Source organism: Oncorhynchus keta, chromosome 27, assembly GCF_023373465.1.
Source record: "Oncorhynchus keta strain PuntledgeMale-10-30-2019 chromosome 27, Oket_V2, whole genome shotgun sequence".
NCBI lineage: Eukaryota > Metazoa > Chordata > Actinopteri > Salmoniformes > Salmonidae > Oncorhynchus > Oncorhynchus keta.
This window is the reverse complement of record NC_068447.1, coordinates 394,506-417,456: the sequence shown is the minus strand read 5'-3', so window position 1 is coordinate 417,456 and position 22,951 is coordinate 394,506. Positions and strand designations below refer to the sequence as shown.

At 48.2% G+C, this 22,951-nt stretch overlaps 1 protein-coding gene and 2 long non-coding RNA genes across 6 annotated transcripts; 1 reads left to right on the top strand and 2 right to left on the bottom strand.

Moving 5' to 3' along the window:
- Window positions 1-351: 351 nt before the first annotated feature.
- On the top strand, window positions 352-21,305 carry LOC118360242 (3-hydroxyacyl-CoA dehydrogenase type-2). Its single transcript, XM_052481194.1, is given in 8 exon segments — window positions 352-518; window positions 8,224-8,388; window positions 9,557-9,677; window positions 9,680-9,720; window positions 14,317-14,445; window positions 17,796-17,904; window positions 19,836-19,876; window positions 20,830-21,305. Coding segments are annotated over 8 exon segments (780 nt in total). The 5' UTR covers window positions 352-494; the 3' UTR covers window positions 20,980-21,305.
- On the bottom strand, window positions 486-2,131 carry LOC127912308 (uncharacterized). Of its 3 annotated transcripts, none has more exons than XR_008081751.1 (3): window positions 1,624-2,131; window positions 1,279-1,577; window positions 486-1,209 (listed from the first exon to the last, which is right to left on the bottom strand). It is a non-coding gene; the product is annotated as an uncharacterized LOC127912308 (long non-coding RNA). The 3 variants fall into 3 exon arrangements; XR_008081750.1 differs by having other exon boundaries at window positions 1,279-1,554; XR_008081752.1 differs by having other exon boundaries at window positions 1,279-1,554; window positions 1,647-2,131.
- LOC127912309 (uncharacterized) lies at window positions 14,454-15,801 on the bottom strand. 2 transcript variants are annotated; one of them, XR_008081753.1, is made up of 6 exons: window positions 15,704-15,801; window positions 15,464-15,635; window positions 14,960-15,135; window positions 14,784-14,891; window positions 14,580-14,753; window positions 14,454-14,537 (listed from the first exon to the last, which is right to left on the bottom strand). It is a non-coding gene; the product is annotated as an uncharacterized LOC127912309 (long non-coding RNA). The 2 variants fall into 2 exon arrangements; XR_008081754.1 differs by lacking the exons at window positions 14,454-14,537; window positions 14,960-15,135 and having other exon boundaries at window positions 14,571-14,647; window positions 14,714-14,785; window positions 15,462-15,635.
- Window positions 21,306-22,951: the final 1,646 nt, after the last annotated feature.

The window sequence follows — 22,951 nt, the reverse complement described above, 5'->3', positions numbered from 1 at the left end:
TGTATTTTCCCTGGTTGACACAGAAAGTGATATCACAACTGTGGAATTCAAGCGAACTGATCCCAGACAACCTCTTGAGATGGTCTCAGTTCGGTTTGCTTCAGGGACTCTTTTGAGGGTCTGAGTTCCTCTGGAGTGTTCACACTACAAAACATTCAGTGTACTGCACATAGTTCTCAAGAAATGTATGAAAGGGACCACGTGTGAAAACACCCTTATATAGATCATTAATAAATACACGCTATTGACATTTTTCTATTATTACGTGGGGGACTTTTATTTAGAATATGGCCGAAATTCCGTGACCCGGCAGTAGTTGTTACGTTGCTGGCGAGACATCGATGGAAAGTGTTTGACTTTGGGAAATCACCTTTCCAGTCAGTCTATTGTACAGTGTCAACGGGTGACTTTTATTTTGAAGGTGAACCACCCAATACACTATTGTTGCTCACGACACGGTGGTAACGGCGTCCGGTTGAGCAGAGCTCGCAGACATGGCGAACATTAGAAGTATCAAGGTTAGTAGATATCTATGGCAGAGAGCTTGTTAGTTACGGTTCTTTGGTGTTTTCAGTTTCTGTCACATCAGGCGGTATATGTTAGCGGGGGTTTAGCTCTAGAATTGAGGAGGATACTGTAGTTTGTCAGTTGGACTCACTGTCAAGTTTATTTTGTGTTGCTAGCTATTGCAAGTGTGCACCTTCCCTCAATTGCTGTCGCCTTTGTTGACACATTGACGTACTGTCCTACTCCGTATAAAGGTTATTTGGTGCAGGTTAGGGTTGCATGTTGTGCGCTGCAAAGCGAGCCAGTTATGGAAGGCTATCAGTCGGGCTTCCATCCAATTGGCGACAGATTTTAATGCGAATATTCTAGAATCAACATAAATGAAATATGGGCTTTTTCAAACGGACTTCAGTGCGTGATGACGTAGTGCGCACAGTATACTTTTTCGTTTAAATTATGCTATTGATTTATTTAACCTTTATTTAACTAGGTAAGTCAGTTGTTAAGAACAAATTCTTATTTTACAATGAGACCTAACCCGGACTACGCTGGGCCAATTGTGAGCCACCAACATCATGACAAGCTACCTAAGACGACAACACAGCATGACCAAGGACGGCAACACAGCATGACCAAGGACGGCAACACAGCATGACCAAGGACGGCAACACAGCATGACCAAGGACGGCAACACAGCATGACCTAAGACGGCAACACAGCATGACCTAAGACGGCAACACAGCATGACCTAAGACGGCAACACAGCATGACCAAGGACGGCAACACAGCATGACCAAGGACGGCAACACAGCATGACCAAGGACGGCAACACAGCATGACCAAGGACGGCAACACAGCATGACCAAGGACGGCAACACAGCATGACCAAGGACGGCAACACAGCATGACCAAGGACGGCAACACAGCATGACCAAGGACGGCAACACAGCATGACCAAGGACGGCAACACAGCATGACCAAGGACGGCAACACAGCATGACCAAGGACGGCAACACAGCATGACCAAGGACGGCAACACAGCATGACCTAGGACGGCAACACAGCATGACCTAAGACGGCAACACAGCATGACCTAAGACGGCAACACAGCATGACCAAGGACGGCAACACAGCATGACCAAGGACGGCAACACAGCATGACCAAGGACGGCAACACAGCATGACAACATGACAACACATGGTAGCAACATAACATGACAACACGGTAGCAGCACAAAACATGGTACAAACATTATTGGGCTCAGACAACAGCACAAAGGGAAAGAAGGTAGTGACAACAATACATCACATGAAGCAGTACCTTATGGTCTTGCCACCAGCGCTCTAGCCAATAGCTCTCAGATAGGCTACAGTGGGGCTAGGCTAGTCTACATGACATTATTATCAATGTCCACATGCTTCCCAGCTTAAACAGTTCGGAAGAGTTTGTGCATATATTATTATGTGTTGGTAGTGGAGGTAATATGTACATGTAGGTAAGGGTAAAGTGACATTATAAACAGAGTAGCGTCAACGTATGTGTGTGTTGGAGTGTCAGGGGGGAGAAGCTGTTCAGCAGTTTGATGCACTGGGGGGAGAAGCTGTTCAGCAGTCTGATGGCCTGGGGGGAGAAGCTGTTCAGCAGTCTGATGGCCTGGGGGGGAGAAGCTGTTCAGCAGTCTGATGGCTTGGGGGGAGAAGCTGTTCAGCAGTCTGATGGCCTGGGGGGAGAAGCTGTTCAGCAGTCTGATGGCCTGGGGGAGAAGCTGTTCAGCAGTCTGATGGCCTGGGGGGAGAAGCTGTTCAGCAGTCTGATGGCCTGGGGGGAGAAGCTGTTCAGCAGTCTGATGGCTTGGGGGGAGAAGCTGTTCAGCAGTCTGAAGGCTTGGGGGGAGAAGCTGTTCAGCAGTCTGATGGCTTGGGGGGAGAAGCTGTTCAGCAGTCTGATGGCTTGGGGGGAGAAGCTGTTCAGCAGTCTGATGCACTGGGGGGAGAAGCTTTTCAGCAGTCTGATGGCCTGGGGGAGAAGCTGTTCAGCAGTTTGATGCACTTGGGGGAGAAGCTGTTCAGCAGTCTGATGGCCTGGGGGGAGAAGCTGTTCAGCAGTTTGATGCACTGGGGGGAGAAGCTGTTCAGCAGTCTGATGGCTTGGGGGGAGAAGCTGTTCAGCAGTTTGATGCACTGGGGGGAGAAGCTGTTCAGCAGTCTGATGGCCTGGGGGGAGAAGCTGTTCAGCAGTCTGATGGCCTGGGGGGAGAAGCTGTTCAGCAGTCTGATGGCCTGGGGGGAGAAGCTGTTCAGCAGTCTGATGGCCTGGGGGGAGAAGCTGTTCAGCAGTCTGATGGCTTGGGGGAGAAGCTGTTCAGCAGTCTGAAGGCTTGGGGGGAGAAGCTGTTCAGCAGTCTGATGGCTTGGGGGGAGAAGCTGTTCAGCAGTTTGATGCACTGGGGGGAGAAGCTGTTCAGCAGTCTGATGGCTTGGGGGGAGAAGCTGTTCAGCAGTCTGATGGCCTGGGGGGAGAAGCTGTTCAGCAGTCTGATGCACTGGGGGGAGAAGCTGTTCAGCAGTCTGATGCACTGGGGGGAGAAGCTGTTCAGCAGTCTGATGGCTTGGGGGGAGAAGCTGTTCAGCAGTCTGATGGCTTGGGGGGAGAAGCTGTTCAGCAGTCTGATGGCTTGGGGGGAGAAGCTGTTCAGCAGTCTGATGCACTGGGGGGAGAAGCTTTTCAGCAGTCTGATGGCCTGGGGGGAGAAGCTGTTCAGCAGTTTGATGCACTGGGGGAGAAGCTGTTCAGCAGTCTGATGGCTTGGGGGGAGAAGCTGTTCAGCAGTCTGATGGCCTGGGGGAGAATCTGTTCAGCAGTCTGATGCACTGGGGGAGAAGCTGTTCAGCAGTCTGATGGCTTGGGGGAGAAGCTGTTCAGCAGTCTGATGGCTTGGGGGAGAAGCTGTTCAGCAGTCTGATGGCTTGGGGGAGAAGCTGTTCAGCAGTCTGATGCACTGGGGGAGAAGCTGTTCAGCAGTCTGATGGCTTGGGGGAGAAGCTGTTCAGCAGTCTGATGGCTTGGGGGAGAAGCTGTTCAGCAGTCTGATGGCTTGGGGGAGAAGCTGTTCAGCAGTCTGATGCACTGGGGGAGAAGCTTTTCAGCAGTCTGATGGCTTGGGGTAGAAGCTGTTCAGCAGTCTGATGGCTTGGGGGTAGAAGCTGTTCAGCAGTCTGATGGCTTGGGGGGAGAAGCTGTTCAGCAGTCTGATGGCCTGGGGGGAGAAGCTGTTCAGCAGTTTGATGCACTGGGGGGAGAAGCTGTTCAGCAGTCTGATTGCCTGGGGGGAGAAGCTGTTCAGCAGTCTGATGGCTTGGGGGGAGAAGCTGTTCAGCAGTCTGATGGTCTGGGGGGAGAAGCTGTTCAGCAGTCTGATGGCCTGGGGGGAGAAGCTGTTCAGCAGTTTGATGCACTGGGGGGAGAAGCTGTTCAGCAGTTTGATGCACTGGGGGGAGAAGCTGTTCAGCAGTCTGATAGCCTGGGGGGAGAAGCTGTTCAGCAGTCTGATGGCTTGGGGGAGAAGCTGTTCAGCAGTCTGATAGCCTGGGGGGAGAAGCTGTTCAACAGTCTGATGGCTTGGGGGAGAAGCTGTTCAGCAGTTTGATGCACTGGGGGGAGAAGCTGTTCAGCAGTCTGATGGCCTGGGGGGAGAAGCTGTTCAGCAGTCTGATTGCCTGGGGGGAGAAGCTGTTCAGCAGTCTGATTGCCTGGGGGAGAAGCTGTTCAGCAGTCTGATGGCTTGGGGGGAGAAGCTGTTCAGCAGTTTGATGGCCTTGGGGGGGAGAAGCTGTTCAGCAGTCTGATGCACTGGGGGAGAAGCTTTTCAGCAGTCTGATGGCCTGGGGGGAGAAGCTGTTCAGCAGTTTGATGCACTGGGGGGAGAAGCTGTTCAGCAGTCTGATGGCCTGGGGGGAGAAGCTGTTCAGCAGTTTGATGCACTGGGGGGAGAAGCTGTTCAGCAGTCTGATGGCTTGGGGGGAGAAGCTGTTCAGCAGTTTGATGCACTGGGGGGAGAAGCTGTTCAGCAGTCTGATGGCTTGGGGGGAGAAGCTGTTCAGCAGTCTGATGGCCTGGGGGGAGAAGCTGTTCAGCAGTCTGATGCACTGGGGGAGAAGCTGTTCAGCAGTCTGATGGCTTGGGGGGAGAAGCTGTTCAGCAGTCTGATGGCTTGGGGGAGAAGCTGTTCAGCAGTCTGATGGCTTGGGGGAGAAGCTGTTCAGCAGTCTGATGCACTGGGGGGAGAAGCTTTTCAGCAGTCTGATGGCCTGGGGGGAGAAGCTGTTCAGCAGTTTGATGCACTGGGGGAGAAGCTGTTCAGCAGTCTGATGGCTTGGGGGAGAAGCTGTTCAGCAGTATGATGGCCTGGGGGAGAATCTGTTCAGCAGTCTGATGGCTTGGGGGGAGAAGCTGTTCAGCAGTCTGATGGCTTGGGGGGAGAAGCTGTTCAGCAGTCTGATGGCTTGGGGGGAGAAGCTGTTCAGCAGTCTGATGGCTTGGGGGAGAAGCTGTTCAGCAGTCTGATGCACTGGGGGGAGAAGCTGTTCAGCAGTCTGATGGCTTGGGGGAGAAGCTGTTCAGCAGTCTGATGGCTTGGGGGAGAAGCTGTTCAGCAGTCTGATGGCTTGGGGGGAGAAGCTGTTCAGCAGTCTGATGCACTGGGGGGAGAAGCTTTTCAGCAGTCTGATGGCCTGGGGGGAGAAGCTGTTCAGCAGTTTGATGCACTGGGGGGAGAAGCTGTTCAGCAGTCTGATGGCCTGGGGGGAGAAGCTGTTCAGCAGTTTGATGCACTGGGGGGAGAAGCTGTTCAGCAGTCTGATGGCTTGGGGGAGAAGCTGTTCAGCAGTCTGATGGCTTGGGGGAGAAGCTGTTCAGCAGTCTGATGGCCTGGGGGAGAAGCTGTTCAGCAGTCTGATGGCTTGGGGGGAGAAGCTGTTCAGCAGTATGATGGCCTGGGGGAGAATCTGTTCAGCAGTCTGATGCACTGGGGGAGAAGCTGTTCAGCAGTCTGATGGCTTGGGGGAGAAGCTGTTCAGCAGTCTGATGGCTTGGGGGAGAAGCTGTTCAGCAGTCTGATGGCTTGGGGGAGAAGCTGTTCAGCAGTCTGATGCACTGGGGGGAGAAGCTGTTCAGCAGTCTGATGGCTTGGGGGGAGAAGCTGTTCAGCAGTCTGATGGCTTGGGGGAGAAGCTGTTCAGCAGTCTGATGGCTTGGGGGAGAAGCTGTTCAGCAGTCTGATGGCTTGGGGGGAGAAGCTGTTCAGCAGTCTGATGCACTGGGGGGAGAAGCTTTTCAGCAGTCTGATGGCCTGGGGGGAGAAGCTGTTCAGCAGTTTGATGCACTGGGGGGAGAAGCTGTTCAGCAGTCTGATGGCCTGGGGGGAGAAGCTGTTCAGCAGTTTGATGCACTGGGGGGAGAAGCTGTTCAGCAGTCTGATGGCTTGGGGGGAGAAGCTGTTCAGCAGTCTGATGGCTTGGGGGGAGAAGCTGTTCAGCAGTCTGATGGCCTGGGGGGAGAAGCTGTTCAGCAGTCTGATGGCTTGGGGGAGAAGCTGTTCAGCAGTCTGATGGCTTGGGGGAGAAGCTGTTCAGCAGTCTGATGGCTTGGGGGGAGAAGCTGTTCAGCAGTCTGATGGCCTGGGGGGAGAAGCTGTTCAGCAGTCTGATGGCTTGGGGGGAGAAGCTGTTCAGCAGTCTGATGGCTTGGGGGGAGAAGCTGTTCAGCAGTCTGATGGCTTGGGGGGAGAAGCTGTTCAGCAGTCTGATGGCTTGGGGGGAGAAGCTGTTCAGCAGTCTGATGGCCTGGGGGGAGAAGCTGTTCAGCAGTTTGATGCACTGGGGGGAGAAGCTGTTCAGCAGTCTGATTGCCTGGGGGGAGAAGCTGTTCAGCAGTCTGATGGCTTGGGGGAGAAGCTGTTCAGCAGTCTGATGGTCTGGGGGAGAAGCTGTTCAGCAGTCTGATGGCCTGGGGGGAGAAGCTGTTCAGCAGTCTGATGCACTGGGGGGAGAAGCTGTTCAGCAGTGTGATGGACTGGGGGGAGAAGCTGTTCAGCAGTTTGATGCACTGGGGAGAAGCTGTTCAGCAGTCTGATAGCCTGGGGGAGAAGCTGTTCAGCAGTCTGATGGCTTGGGGGAGAAGCTGTTCAGCAGTCTGATAGCCTGGGGGAGAAGCTGTTCAACAGTCTGATGGCTGGGGGGAGAAGCTGTTCAGCAGTTTGATGCACTGGGGGGAGAAGCTGTTCAGCAGTCTGATGGCCTGGGGGGAGAAGCTGTTCAGCAGTCTGATTGCCTGGGGGGAGAAGCTGTTCAGCAGTCTGATTGCCTGGGGGGAGAAGCTGTTCAGCAGTTTGATGCACTGGGGGGAGAAGCTGTTCAGCAGTTTGATGGCCTTGGGGGGGAGAAGCTGTTCAGCAGTTTGATGGCCTGGGGGGGAGAAGCTGTTCAGCAGTTTGATGGCCTGGGGGGGAGAAGCTGTTCAGCAGTTTGATGCACTGGGGGGAGAAGCTGTTCAGCAGTCTGATGGCTTGGGGGCTGTAACTATAAAGGCTGCCTCTCCATGCCGCTTGGTCCTGGGCTTTGTGGTAGTTTTTAGGCTGTCTCTCCATGCCTCTTGGTCCTTGGCTTTGTGGTAGTTAAAAGGCTGCCTCTCCATGCCGCTTGGTCCTAGGCTTTGGGATAGTTAAAAGGCTGTCTCTCCATGCCTCTTGGTCCTAGGCTTTGGGATAGTTAAAAGGCTGTCTCTCCATGCCGCTTGGTCCTGGGCTTTGTGGTAGTTAAAAGGCTGTCTCTCCATGCCGCTTGGTCCTGGGCTTTGTGGTAGTTAAAAGGCTGTCTCTCCATGCCTCTTGGTCCTAGGCTTTGGGATAGTTAAAAGGCTGCCTCTCCATGCCGCTTGGTCCTTGGCTTTGGGATAGTTAAAAGGCTGCCTCTCCATGCCGCTTGGTCCTGGGCTTTGGGATAGTTAAAAGGCTGCCTCTCCATGCCGCTTGGTCCTTGGCTTTGGGATAGTTAAAAGGCTGCCTCTCCATGCCGCTTGGTCCTTGGCTTTGGGATAGTTAAAAGGCTGTCTCTCCATGCCGCTTGGTCCTGGGCTTTGGGATAGTTAAAAGGCTGTCTCTCCATGCCTCTTTTGGGTCTAGGCTTTGGGATAGTTAATAGGCCAGAGGACCTGAGGGACCTACTGGGTACATAACTTAAAAGTATGTCTGACATGTATTGAGGTGCACAAACTTGGATTTATTTTAAAACCAATAGAATAAACTTTAAAATGAATTCTAAAACTGACAGCCAGTGCAGAGACCTTAAAACCAGTGTAATGTGAGTTCTCCATCTGGTCTTGGTTAGGGTGTTGTTCACATCCATGTACATATCAATTATAATATCTAAATGAGAGAGCAGCAGTGTTGTTCACATAAATGTAGATATCAATTCTAATATATTTAGTCACCGTAATGCTGGTCATCCTACAGTAAAAACTCCAATAACTGTTACAGATTATGTTACACATGACGTTTTAACCATTGGTTTTCTTTGAGAATTATCTACCCAATATAACATTGTACCCATTGGTCAAAATGGGTTTTTGATTGGACAACCTAGTGTGTGTGTGTGTGTGTGTGTGTCTCTGTCTGCATCCCTGCCTCTCGGTCCCCCTGACCTAAACCATGTCACCCCCAGGGTATGGTTGGCCTGGTGACAGGCGGTGCTTCAGGGCTGGGTCGGGCTACCGTGGAGAGGTTGGTGCAGCAGGGGGCGTGTGCTGTCATTCTGGACCTTCCCTCTTCAGACGGACACACCCTGGCAGCCAGCCTCGGAGAACGCTGCACCTTTGCCCCCGCTGACGTGAGTCTGACCTTTCACCCCTCACCAATATTCCCTCTAAGCTGCGCACCTCCTCCAGGACTGCCGTGCAGAAGAAACGCCACGCCGAGACGCAGGACATTCAACTAAGCAGAGTTCACCCCGTTAGTTTGCACTACATAGATCAATGTGGGGTTTTTTATGTGACAAATTATTTTACATTTTTTAATTTGACCTTTATTTAACTAGGCAAGTCAGTTAAGAACAAATTCTTATTTTCAATGACGGCCTGGGAACAACATTATATCAGCCTCTTTTCAATGCATCAAACCAAAACACATCAAGTTTACAGGATTGAGTCTGTGATTTTGTTTTAGGAAAAGCGCAAAGGAGTAGAATTGTATTGGCTGGAGTAGCCCTCATGTGCACATTTGTTGATTTTCTTTACTAGTTAGCGAGTTGTTAGCCCAATTATACTGTAGATAAGTATAGGTCAGTAATGGGAAGTTAGCCTACTGCTTCCTATAAGAGCACAACATGTGGAGGTTTCAAGCTGTCTCTGAAAAGTCAGTCAGCTAAACATATGATGTCTTAATTAAAGGGGCGGTGTTGTGTTTTGAAACAGGCTTAAATATGCAATTAAGCGAGTAGGCAGACGGGTAGCTTACATTGTCTAATTCTCTGTATGGTAATAATCATAAATTGTATTTTGTAAAGTGGTTTCTTGTGTCATACAATACAATCTATAGTCACCTATTTCAACACAATATAATCTATAGTCACCTATTTCAACACAATATAATCTATAGTCACCTATTTCAACACAATACAATCTATAGTCACCTATTTCAACACAGTACAATCTACAGTCACCTATTTCAACACAATATAATCTATAGTCACCTATTTCAACACAGTACAATCTACAGTCACCTATTTCAACACAGTACAATCTACAGTCACCTATTTCAACACAATATAATCTATAGTCACCTATTTGGACCATGGTGCTACAGATCAAGTCAAACACATTCATTCATGTCAAGCCCTTACTCATGTAAAAACACTCATGCATTTTAGGTCTTCATTGAACACTACATTGAGGCTAACCCCTGCACCGTACTCTGTGACCCCTACCCTCTGTGACCCCTACTCCTCTTTCAGGAGTACTTTGCTCTAAACCCTGCCCCTCTGCGTCCTGGTTGTCTAGGTAACGTCAGAGGCAGATGTGCGTTCTGCGGTGGAGCTGGCCCGGCAGCGGTTTGGGAAGCTGGACCTGGCGGTGAACTGTGCTGGCATCGCCGTTGCCGTCAAGACTTATAACTTCAAAAGGATGTTCCCCACAGTCTAGAAGACTTCACTAGAGTTATCACTGTAAGACATTGTCTACTGCTTACTGAACCTACTGTCAGACTGTAGTATACTCTACATTACCAACATTATGTAGACACCTGCTCGTCAAACATCTCATTCCAGAATCATGAGCATTAATATGGAGTTGGTCCGCCATTTGCTGCTATAACAGCCTCCACTCTTCTGGGAAGGCTTTCCACTAGATGTTGGAACATTGCTGCTATAACAGCCTCCACTCTTCTGGGAAGGCTTTCCACTAGATGTTGGAACATTGCTGCTATAACAGCCTCCACTCTTCTGGGAAGGCTTTCCACTAGATGTTGGAACATTGCTGCTATAACAGCCTCCACTCTTCTGGGAAGGCTTTCCACTAGATGTTGGAACATTGCTGCTATAACAGCCTCCACTCTTCTGGGAAGGCTTTCCACTAGATGTTGGAACATTGCTGCTATAACAGCCTCCATTCTTCTGGGAAGGCTTTCCACTAGATGTTGGAACATTGCTGCTATAACAGCCTCCACTCTTCTGGGAAGGCTTTCCACTAGATGTTGGAACATTGCTGCTATAACAGCCTCCATTCTTCTGGGAAGGCTTTCCACTAGATGTAGGAACATTGCTGCTATAACAGCCTCCACTCTTCTGGGAAGGCTTTCCACTAGATGTTGGAACATTGCTGCTATAACAGCCTCCACTCTTCTGGGAAGGCTTTCCACTAGATGTTGGAACATTGCTGCTATAACAGCCTCCACTCTTCTGGGAAGGCTTTCCACTAGATGTTGGAACATTGCTGCTATAACAGCCTCCATTCTTCTGGGAAGGCTTTCCACTAGATGTAGGAACATTGCTGCTATAACAGCCTCCACTCTTCTGGGAAGGCTTTCCACTAGATGTTGGAACATTGCTGCTATAACAGCCTCCATTCTTCTGGGAAGGCTTTCCACTAGATGTTGGAACATTGCTGCTATAACAGCCTCCACTCTTCTGGGAAGGCTTTCCACTAGATGTTGGAACATTGCTGCAGGGACCTCCTCTGTGTGCTATTTAAGGCGGAGCTGTGAGTTTTAGGCACAGGAAATTGTTCATTTCGTCTGGATAGGCTAGAAAATGCGACATCCCTATGCAAATGTAAGGTCTGAAACCTGCCTCTTCTCGCCAGCGGTGAGATGGGGCTTTAGGTATTATAAGACATGGGACCCTACGACGGTCACAGAGCGCTTTGTACACAAATGTCAATCGGAACTGCTCACAGCCCTCCAAATAGGGGACTTAACATCTAAAGCCTTGTTCACATTGGCAGTTTTGAAGTGACTCAAATCACAATTTTTCTCCCACATCTGATTCTAATCTGTTATTTTTCCTGCAGTCTGACCAGCCCAAAAGCACATGGAATCAGATATTTCAAGCCAAATCTGATTCCTGGCCATACAACTTGTCTGAACTGTTAAATCGGATTTATTTGCCCTCAAGTGGTTTTTAGACTATTTTGCATATTTTGTTGGTTGCTAGCTACTCTGTTGACAGTTTGACAGGCGGATGTGCTAGCTAACTAGCTTGTTAATTGTTGTTTGCTAGCTACTCTGACAGTTTGACAGGAGGATGTGCTAGCTAACTAGCTTGTTAATTGTTGTTTGCTAGCTACTCTGACAGTTTGACAGGAGGATGTGCTAGCTAACTAGCTTGTTAATTGTTGTTTGCTAGCTACTCTGACAGTTTGACAGGAGGATGTGCTAGCTAACTAGCTTGTTAATTGTTGTTTGCTAGCTACTCTGACAGTTTGACAGGAGGATGTGCTAGCTAACTAGCTTGTTAATTGTTGTTTGCTAGCTACTCTGTTGACAGTTTGACAGGCGGATGTGCTAGCTAATGAGCTTGTTAATTGTTGTTTGCTAGCTACTCTGACAGTTTGACAGGAGGATGTGCTAGCTAACTAGCTTGTTAATTGTTGTTTGCTAGCTACTCTGACAGTTTGACAGGAGGATGTGCTAGCTAACTAGCTTGTTAATTGTTGTTTGCTAGCTACTCTGACAGTTTGACAGGAGGATGTGCTAGCTAACTAGCTTGTTAATAGTTTACAAACAAATGAGTGAATGTGCTAGTAAACAGGGCGGCAGGGTAGCCTAGTGGTTAGAGCGTTGGACTAGTAACCGAAAGGTTGCAAGTTCGAATCCCCGAGCTGACAAGGTGCACATCTGTCATTCTGCCCCTGAACAGGCAGTTAACCCACTGTTCCTAGGCTGTCATTGAAAATAAGAATTTGTTCTTAACTGACTTGCCTAGTAAAATAAAGGTAAAATAAAATAAAAAAGGTAGCTAGTTGACTGCTGTGGCTGGCCAAAAAGGAATGAAAGTTTAATCATCTTATCCTTTGAGGCTTTAAAAGTGTTCTGACACTCATTTTTAACATTCAAAGCAACTGAGAAGCATCAATGACAGTCATTGTCACCTTATCGTGATACATAACTTCTGAGTGACAGGAAATATGAGCACCACTAATCAGCCTACGCCACTGCTCACACACCTGTCATTACTATGACAACTCGCCATGTCAACTAATAACTGCTGTCTGAAAACACACCATCTGATTTGGTCACTTGTTGGGCTTTTTCATCCAAGGGGTGGATCAGCTTAATATGGCAGATTGTTGCTTCCATCAATGTAATTGTCTGCATCATTTACAATCCCCCATATATTTTTGGGGTAAATATATATATATTAATATACATGCACGCATGCATACATATATACACATACCTATATAGATATACATGTACACATATATACATACACATACCTATACATGTACACATATACAGTGGGGCAAAAAAGTAAAGAGCTGTCAAAGGACACCAGAAACAAAATTGTAGACCTGCACCAGGCTGGGAAGACTGAATCTGCAATAGGTAAGCAGCTTGGTTTGAAGAAATCAACTGTGGGAGCAATTATTAGGAAATGGAAGACATACAAGACCCCTGATAATCTCCCTCGATCTGAGGCTCCACGCAAGATCTCACCCCGTGGGGTCAAAATGATCACAAGAACGGTGAGCAAAAATCCCAGAACCACATGGGGGGACCTAGTGAATGACCTGCAGAGAGCTGAGACCGAAGTAACAAAGCCTACCATCAGTAACACACTACGCCGCCAGGGACTCAAATCCTGCAGTGCCAGACGTGTCCCCCTGCTTAAGCCAGTCCATGTCCAGGCCCGTCTGAAGTTTGCTAGAAAGCATTTGGATGATCCAGAAGAAGATTGGGAGAATGTCATATGGTCAGATGAAACCAAAATATAACTTTTTGGTAAAAGCTCAACTCGTCTTGTTTGGAGGACAAAGAATGCTGAGTTGCATCTAAAGAACACCATACCTAATGTGAAGCATGGGGGTGGAAACATCATGTTTTGGGGCTCTTTTTCTGCAAAGGGACCAGGACGACTGATCCGTGTAAAGGAAAGAATGAATGGGGCCATGTATCGTGAGATTGAGTGAAAACCTCCTTCCATCAGCAAGGGCATTGAAGATGAAACATGGCTGGGTCTTTCAGCATGACAATGATCCCAAACACACTGCCCGGGCAACGAAGGAGTGGCTTCGTAATAAGCATTTCAAGGTCCTGGAGTGGCCTAGCCAGTCTCCAGATCTCAACCCCATAGAAAATCTTTGGAGGGAGTTGAAAGTCCGTGTTGCCCAGCAACAGCCCCAAAACATCACTGCTCTAGAGGAGATCTGCATGGAGGAATGGGCCAAAATACCAGCAACAGTGTGTGAAAACCTTGTGAAGACTTACAGAAAACGTTTGACCTCTGTCATTGCCAACAAAGGGTATATAACAAAGTATTGAGATAAACTTTTGTTATTGACCAAATACTTATTTTCCACCATAATTTGCAAATAAATTCATTAAAAATCCTACAATGTGATTTTCTGGATTTTTTTTTCTCATTTTGTCTGTCATAGTTGATGTGTACTTATGATGAAAATTACAGTCCTCATTTTTTTAAGTGGGAGAACTTGCACAATTGGTGGCTGACTAAATACTTTTTTGCCCCACTGTATACATACACATACCTATATAGATATACATACTTTTTTAAGAATATACCTTTTATTATTACCCCAAGCCCGAACACCCTTCCCCCAATTGCAGTAAACTAATAAACACTTGGACTTCTTCTACCTTCAGTTTATACATACTATACACATGTTACAGACAGTCTATTTTACAATAGTTATATTTGGTTTGTTTGTATGTCCTTCCTCTATTTCTGATGTCCATCCAGTTTGATTTCTATTTGTAACTGCTATTTCACAAAATTTCTGAACCTATATACATTTTACAGTTGTAACTTGTTGTTTGGGCAGTCAGTATTCCAAAACTAATTTAAAAAACAAGCTGATTTGAGCTTTAAGGCCTGCTGTGTGAACAGGGATTTAGAGAGGGGCCAGATCCAGGAACAACTCCTAGTCCAGCTATTCAATCTGTCTGGATGTAAAGTTCACTGATTGGCCAGTGCACACGCCTGGAGTGAGCATTATGTCCTACAGTGTTAACATAGCGTTAGAGATTTTAAAAGCATACCCATTTTTGAAATTTCACATACTTTAAAACTTTGTGTGTGTAGGTGAACATCGCTGGGACGTTTAATGTGATCCGATTGGCTGTTGGTGAGATGGGGAAGAACGAACCAGACGCAGACGGACACAGAGGCTGTATCATCAACACAGCAAGTGTAGCTGCCTATGATGGACAGGTACACACACACACACACCTGTGACCTATGATGGACAGGTACACACACACACACCTGTGACCTATGATGGACAGGTACACACACACACACACCTTTGGCCTATTATGGACAGGTACACACACACACACACACACCTGTGACCTATGATGGACAGGTACACACACACACCTGTGACCTATGATGGACAGGTACACACACACACCTGTGACCTATGATGGACAGGTACACACACACACACCTGTGACCTATGATGGACAGGTACACACACACACACCTGTGACCTATGATGGACAGGTACACACACACACCTGTGACCTATGATGGACAGGTACACACACACCTTTGGCCTATTATGGACAGGTACACACACACACCTTTGGCCTATTATGGACAGGTACACACACACACACCTGTGACCTATGATGGACAGGTACACACACACACACCTGTGACCTATGATGGACAGGTACACACACACACCTGTGACCTATGATGGACAGGTACACACACACACACCTGTGACCTATGATGGACAGGTACACACACACACCTGTGACCTATGATGGACAGGTACACACACACACACCTGTGACCTATGATGGACAGGTACACACACACACCTGTGACCTATGATGGACAGGTACACACACACACACCTGTGACCTATGATGGACAGGTACACACACACACCTCTGACCTATGATGGACAGGTACACACACACACACCTGTGACCTATGATGGACAGGTACACACACACACACCTGTGACCTATGATGGACAGGTACACACACACACACACACACCTGTGACCTATGATGGACAGGTACACACACACACACCTGTGACCTATGATGGACAGGTACACACACACACACCTGTGACCTATGATGGACAGGTACACACACACACACCTGTGACCTATGATGGACAGGTACACACACACACACCTTTGGCCTATTATGGACAGGTACACACACACACCTTTGGCCTATTATGGACAGGTACACACACACACACCTGTGACCTATGATGGACAGGTACACACACACACCTGTGACCTATGATGGACAGGTACACACACACACCTTTGGCCTATTATGGACAGGTACACACACACACACCTGTGACCTATGATGGACAGGTACACACACACACCTGTGACCTATGATGGACAGGTACACACACACACCTGTGACCTATGATGGACAGGTACACACACACACCTGTGACCTATGATGGACAGGTACACACACACACCTTTGGCCTATTATGGACAGGTACACACACACACACCTGTGACCTATGATGGACAGGTACACACACACACCTGTGACCTATGATGGACAGGTACACACACACACCTGTGACCTATGAAGGACAGGTACACACACACCTGTGACCTATGACGGACAGGTACACACACACCTGTGACCTATGACGGACAGGTACACACACACACCTGTGACCTATGACGGACAGGTACACACACACACCTGTGGCCTATGACGGACAGGTAGCCACGGTGGCTTTTGACGGACAGGTAGCCACGGTGGCCTATGACGGACAGGTAGCCACGGTGGCCTATGACGGACAGGTAGCCACTGTGGTCTATGACGGACAGGTAGCCACGGTGGCCTATGACGGACAGGTAGCCACGGTGGCCTATGACGGACAGGTAGCCACGGTGGCCTATGACGGACAGGTAGCCACGGTGGCCTATGACGGACAGGTAGCCACGGTGGCCTATGACGGACAGGTAGCCACTGTGGTCTATGACGGACTAAGGATCTAAGGACTAAACACCTCCCTCTGCAACTGGATCCTGGACTTCCTGATGGGTCGCCCCCAGGTGATAAGGGTAAGTAACAACACATCCTCCATGCTGATCCTCAACACGGGGGCCCCTCAGGGGTGCGTGCTTAATCCCATCCTGTACTCCCTGTTCACCCACGACTGTGTGGCCAGGCACGACTCCAACACCATCATTAAGTTTGCTGACGACACAACAGTGGTAGGCCTGATCACCAACAGTGACAAAATACCCCAACGACGAGACAGCCTATAGGGAGGAGGTCAGAGACATGGCCGTGTGGTGCCAGGATATCAACCTCTCCCTTAACGTGATCAAGACAATGGAGATGATTGTGGACTACAGAAAATGGAGGACCGAGCACACCCCCATTCTCATCAACGGGGATGTAGTGGAGCAGGTTGAGAGCTTCAAGTTCCTCGATGTACACGTCACCAACAAACTGTCATGGTCCAAACACACCAAGACAGTCATGAAGAGGGCACGACAAAACCTATTCCCCCTCAGGAGACTGACTAGATTTGGCATTGGTACTCAGATCCTCAAAAAGTTCTGCAGCTGCACCATCGAGAGCATCCTGACTTGTTGCAGCACTGCCTGGTATGTGGCAACTGCTCGGCTTCCGACCACAAGGCACTACAGAGTGTAGTGCGCACGGCCCAGTACACTGGGGCCAAGCTTCCTGCCATCCAGAACCTCTATACCAGGCGGTGTCAGAGGAAGACCCTGAAATTTGTCAGACTCCGGTGTGTCAGACTCCAGCCACCCTAGTCATAAACTGTTCTCTCTGTTACTGCACGGCAAGCGGTACCAGAGCACCAAGTCTAGGTCCAAGAGGCTTCTAAAGAGATTCTACCCCCAAGCCATAAGACTCCTGAATGTCTAATCAAATGGCTACCCAGACTATTTGCATTGCCCCCCCCTTTACGTCCACTGCTGTTATTATCTATGCATAGTCACTTCGATGACTCTACCTACATGTTCATATTACCTCGACTAACCAGTGACCCCGCACATTGACTCTGTACCGGTACCCCCTGCATATAGCCTCCACAGTGACTCTGTACCGGTCCGTCCGCATTTAGCCTCCACAGTGACTCTGTACCGGTACCCCCTGCATATAGCCTCCACATTGACTCTGTACCGTAAAACCCTGTATATAGCCTCACTATTGTTGTTTTACTGCTGCTCTTTAATTATGTTAACTTTAAAAATATATATATTATACTTAACCAACAATGCAGTTTTAAGAAAAATAAGTGTTAAGGGAGCATTTCACTGTAAGGTTGTGTTCGGAGCACTTGACAAAATCTGATTTGATGAAAGCTTCCCTCTCTCTCTGGGTGGGCCAGGCAGCATACTCTGTCTGAATTAGGTATTTTAGGAATGACCCTACCCATCTCTCTCTCTCTGTCTCTCTCTCGCGGTCTCTCTCTCTCTCTGTCTCTCTAGGTGGGCCAGGCAGCGTACTCTGTCTGAATTAGGTATCGTAGGAATGACCCTACCCATCTCTCTCTCGCGGTCTCTCTGTCTCTCTAGGTGGGCCAGGCAGCGTACTCTGCGTCTAAAGGAGGTATCGTAGGAATGACTCTACCCATCGCTAGAGACCTGGCACCCATGGGCATCAGAGTGGTTACTATAGCTCCCGGTCAGTATACAGACACACACTGTATACAGACACACACACTGTATATAAATCAATTCAATTTGGTATTGGTCACAAACATATTGATCAGATGGTATTGGTCACATACGTATTTGATCAGATGGTATTGGTCACATACATATTGATCAGATGGTATTGGTCACATACGTATTGATCAGATGGTATTGGTCACATACCTATTAATCAGATGGTATTGGTCACATACGTATTGATCAGATGGTATTGGTCACGTATCGATCAGATGGTATTGGTCACGTATTGATCAGATGGTATTGGTCACGTATTGATCAGATGGTATTGGTCACATACGTATCGATCAGATGGTATTGGTCACGTATCGATCAGATGGTATTGGTCACATACATATTGATCAGATGGTATTGGTCACGTATCCAGTGGGTGGTATTGGTCACGCATCCAGTGGGTGGTATTGGTCACGCATCCAGTGGGTGGTATTGGTCACGCATCCAGTGGGTGGTATTGGTCACGCATCCAGTGGGTGGTATTGGTCACGCATCCAGCGGGTGGTATTGGTCACGCATCCAGTGGGTGGTATTGGTCACGCATCCAGTGGGTGGTATTGGTCACGCATCCAGCGGGTGGTATTGGTCACGCATCCAGCGGGTGGTATTGGTCACGCATCCAGTGGGTGGTATTGGTCACGCATCCAGTGGGTGGTATTGGTCACGCATCCAGTGGGTGGTATTGGTCACGCATCCAGCGGGTGGTATTGGTCACGCATCCAGCGGGTGGTATTGGTCACGCATCCAGTGGGTGGTATTGGTCACGCATCCAGTGGGTGGTATTGGTCACGCATCCAGTGGGTGGTATTGGTCACGCATCCAGTGGGTGGTATTGGTCACGCATCCAGTGGGTGGTATTGGTCACGCATCCAGTGGGTGGTATTGGTCACGCATCCAGTGGGTGGTATTGGTCACGCATCCAGTGGGTGGTATTGGTCACGCATCCAGTGGGTGGTATTGGTCACGCATCCAGTGGGTGGTATTGGTCACGCATCCAGTGGGTGGTATTGGTCACGCATCCAGTGGGTGGTATTGGTCACGCATCCAGCGGGTGGTATTGGTCACGCATCCAGCGGGTGGTATTGGTCACGCATCCAGCGGGTGGTATTGGTCACGCATCCAGTGGGTGGTATTGGTCACGCATCCAGTGGGTGGTATTGGTCACGCATCCAGTGGGTGGTATTGGTCACGCATCCAGTGGGTGGTATTGGTCACGCATCCAGTGGGTGGTATTGGTCACGCATCCAGCGGGTGGTATTGGTCACGCATCCAGCGGGTGGTATTGGTGGCGTGTACGCATTCAGCACATGGTATTGGTGGCGTGTACGCATTCAGCAGGTGGTATTGGTGGCGTGTACGCATTCAGCAGATGGTATTGGTCGCGTGTACGCATTCAGCAGGTGGTATTGGTGGCGTGTACGCATTCAGCAGGTGGTATTGGTGGCGTGTACGCATTCAGCAGGTGGTATTGGTCGCGTGTACGCATTCAGCAGGTGGTATTGGTCGCGTGTACGCATTCAGCAGGTGGTATTGGTCGCGTATTCAGCAGATGGTATTGGTCGCGTATTCAGCAGATGGTATTGGTCACGTATTCAGCAGATGGTATTGGTCACGTATTCAGCAGATGGTATTGGTCGCGTATTCAGCAGATGGTATTGGTCGCGTATTCAGCAGATGGTATTGGTCGCGTATTCAGCAGATGGTATTGGTCGCGTATTCAGCAGATGGTATTGGTCGCGTATTCAGCAGATGGTATTGGTCGCGTATTCAGCAGATGGTATTGGTCACATATTCAGCAGATGCTATTGGTCACATATTTATGAACTTGAAACAAGCTTTATTAGTATTTAATCAGTGAGACATTAACATGAGCCCTCCTTCCTTCCCCAGGTCTGTTTGCTACTCCTCTCCTGGCAGGTCTACCTGAGAAGGTATACTACCCCCCCCACCTCTCTCTCTATATACACTCTCTCACTATACTACCCCCCACCCCTCTCTCTATAATAACCCCCCACACCTCTCTATACTAACCCCCCCTCTCTCTATACTAACCCCCCTCTCTCTATAATAACCCCCCACACCTCTCTATACTACCCCCCACCTCTCTCTATACTAACCCCCACCTCTCTCTATACTAACCCCCCACACCCTCTCTACAATAACCCCCCACCTCTCTCTCTATAACCCCCCACACCTCTCTCTCTATAATAACCCCCCACACCTCTCTCTATAATAACCCCCAACTCTCTCTCTATAATAACCCCCACACCTCTCTCTATAATAACCCCCCACACCTCTCTCTATAATAACCCCCCAACTCTCTCTCTATAATAACCCCCCACACCTCTCTCTATAATAACCCCCCACACCTCTCTCTATAATAACCCCCCACACCTCTCTCTATAATAACCCCCCACACCTCTCTCTATAATAACCCCCATCTCTCTCTCTCTAATAAACACCCACACCTCTCTCTCTATAATACCCCCCCACACCTCTCTCTATACTAATCCCCCCACCTCTCTCTCTATACTAACCCCCCACCTCTCTCTCTATACTAACCCCCCCACCCCTCTCTATACTAACCCCCCACCCTCTCTATACTAACCCCCCACCTCTCTCTATACTAACCCCCCACCTCTCTCTATACTAACCCCCCCACCTCTCTCTCTATACTAACCCCCCCTCCACCCACCTCTCTCTCTATACTAACCCCCCCACACCTCTCTCTCTATAATAACCCCCCACCTCTCTCTCTCTCTATACTAACCCCCACACCTCTCTCTATAGTAACCCCCCACACCTCTCTCTCTATAATAACCCCCCCACACCTCTCTCTCTCTCTATACTAACCCCCCCCACACCTCTCTCTCTCCCTCCCCAGGTGCAGTCGTTCCTGGCCCGTCAGGTGCCCTTCCCGTCCCGCCTGGGAGACCCTGCAGAGTTTGCTCACCTGGTGACATCACTGGCTGAGAACCCCATGATCAACGGAGAGGTCATCAGGCTGGACGGAGCCATCCGCATGCAGCCCTGATGGGGGAGGGTCTAGTGGGGAGTACAGTTGCATTTCAGTCATTTAGCAGACGCTCTTATCCAGAGCCACTTAGTGAGTGCATACATTTTCATTGGTACTGGTCCCCCGTGGGAATCGAGCCCACAACCCTGGCGTTGCCAGTGCCTTGCTCCACCCACTGAGCCACACGGGACATTTGGACACCAAATGGAATGTGAAACTGTAACACATGTACCCCTACTGTAGCTCAAATGAATGTTTGTGTGTTTCTGTTGTTCATATCCACAGCACTGCAATACTCCGCTATGCTCTCTGTGGTTTTGTAACTAATAAAAAACCTCATCCTCTGCTGTCTATCACACTTTCTCCTCAACAATACGAACATGGTAAGTTTTTCCAACAGGTTCAGCTGAAATGACGCCACTGCAACAATAGAACGTTGTAGAGAACACATCAGGGCAGCACATCAGGATGATAGATGTAATCTACTCCATTAGGATGATAATGTAATCCACTCCATTAGGATGATTGATGTAACATACTTCTCCATTAGGATGATAGATGTAATCTACTCCATTAGGATGATAGATGTAATATATTACTCCATTAGGATGATACATGTAATCTACAACTCCATTAGGATGATAGATGTAATATATTACTCCATTAGGATGATAGATGTAATCTACTCCATTAGGATGATTGATGGAACATACTCCTCCATTAGGATGATAGATGTAATCTACTCCATTAGGATGATTGATGGAACATACTTCTCCATTAGGATGATAGATGTAATCTACTCCATTAGGATGATAGATGTAATCTACTCCTCCATTATGATGATAGATGTAATCTACAGGATGATATGTAATCTACTCCATTAGGATGACAGATGTAATCTACTCCTCCATTAGGATGACAGATGTAATCTACTCCTCCATTAGGATGACAGATGTAATCTACTCCTCCATTAGGATGATAGATGTAATCTACTCCTCCATTAGGATGATAGATGTAATCTACTCCATTAGGATGATAGATGTAATCTACTCCTCCATTAGGATGATAGATGTAATCTACTCCTCCATTATGATGATAGATGTAATCTACAGGATGATATGTAATCTACTCCATTAGGATGACAGATGTAATCTACTACTCCATTAGGATGACAGATGTAATATACTACTCCATTAGGATGACAGATGTAATCTACTCCTCCATTAGGATGATAGATGTAATCTACTCCTCCATTAGGATGATAGATGTAATCTACTCCATTAGGATGATAGATGTAATCTACTCCTCCATTAGGATGATAGATGTAATCTACTCCTCCATTATGATGATAGATGTAATCTACAGGATGATATGTAATCTACTCCATTAGGATGACAGATGTAATCTACTCCTCCATTAGGATGACAGATGTAATCTACTACTCCATTAGGATGACAGATGTAATCTACTACTCCATTAGGATGACAGATGTAATATACTACTCCATTAGGATGACAGATGTAATCTACACCTCCATTAGGATGATAATTATTATTTAGTGTAATGATGTTTAATTTGAGCATCATTATTTCTATATAGCTACACTTTCTCCTTCTGAACTTCTAACGCGAGTGGGTGTGTGGCTTCATTACAGTGATCGCAAGGTCAGCTGCTCACTGATCTGACATCTCCAGATTTCCACCTCCGACAACTCCAAAACATCAGCTTTGAGTATGTCAGCTATCGCGGTAAACTTTTCTCATTGAATATAGACTATGGTTCCTGTGTGTCATCCTATCTATGATAATAATCATTACAATCTATATGGTTTCACTCTGTACTGGCTAGTAGTCCAGACACTTTAGTTCCCAGAAAACCTTTCACCTTATGTTTCTGTATGCTAGATCAACAGCAGCTATAGATTGTTAAGAAATGTCAGAACTAACATTTACATGACCATCAGACTAACGCTGGGGTGAATGATGCGGGG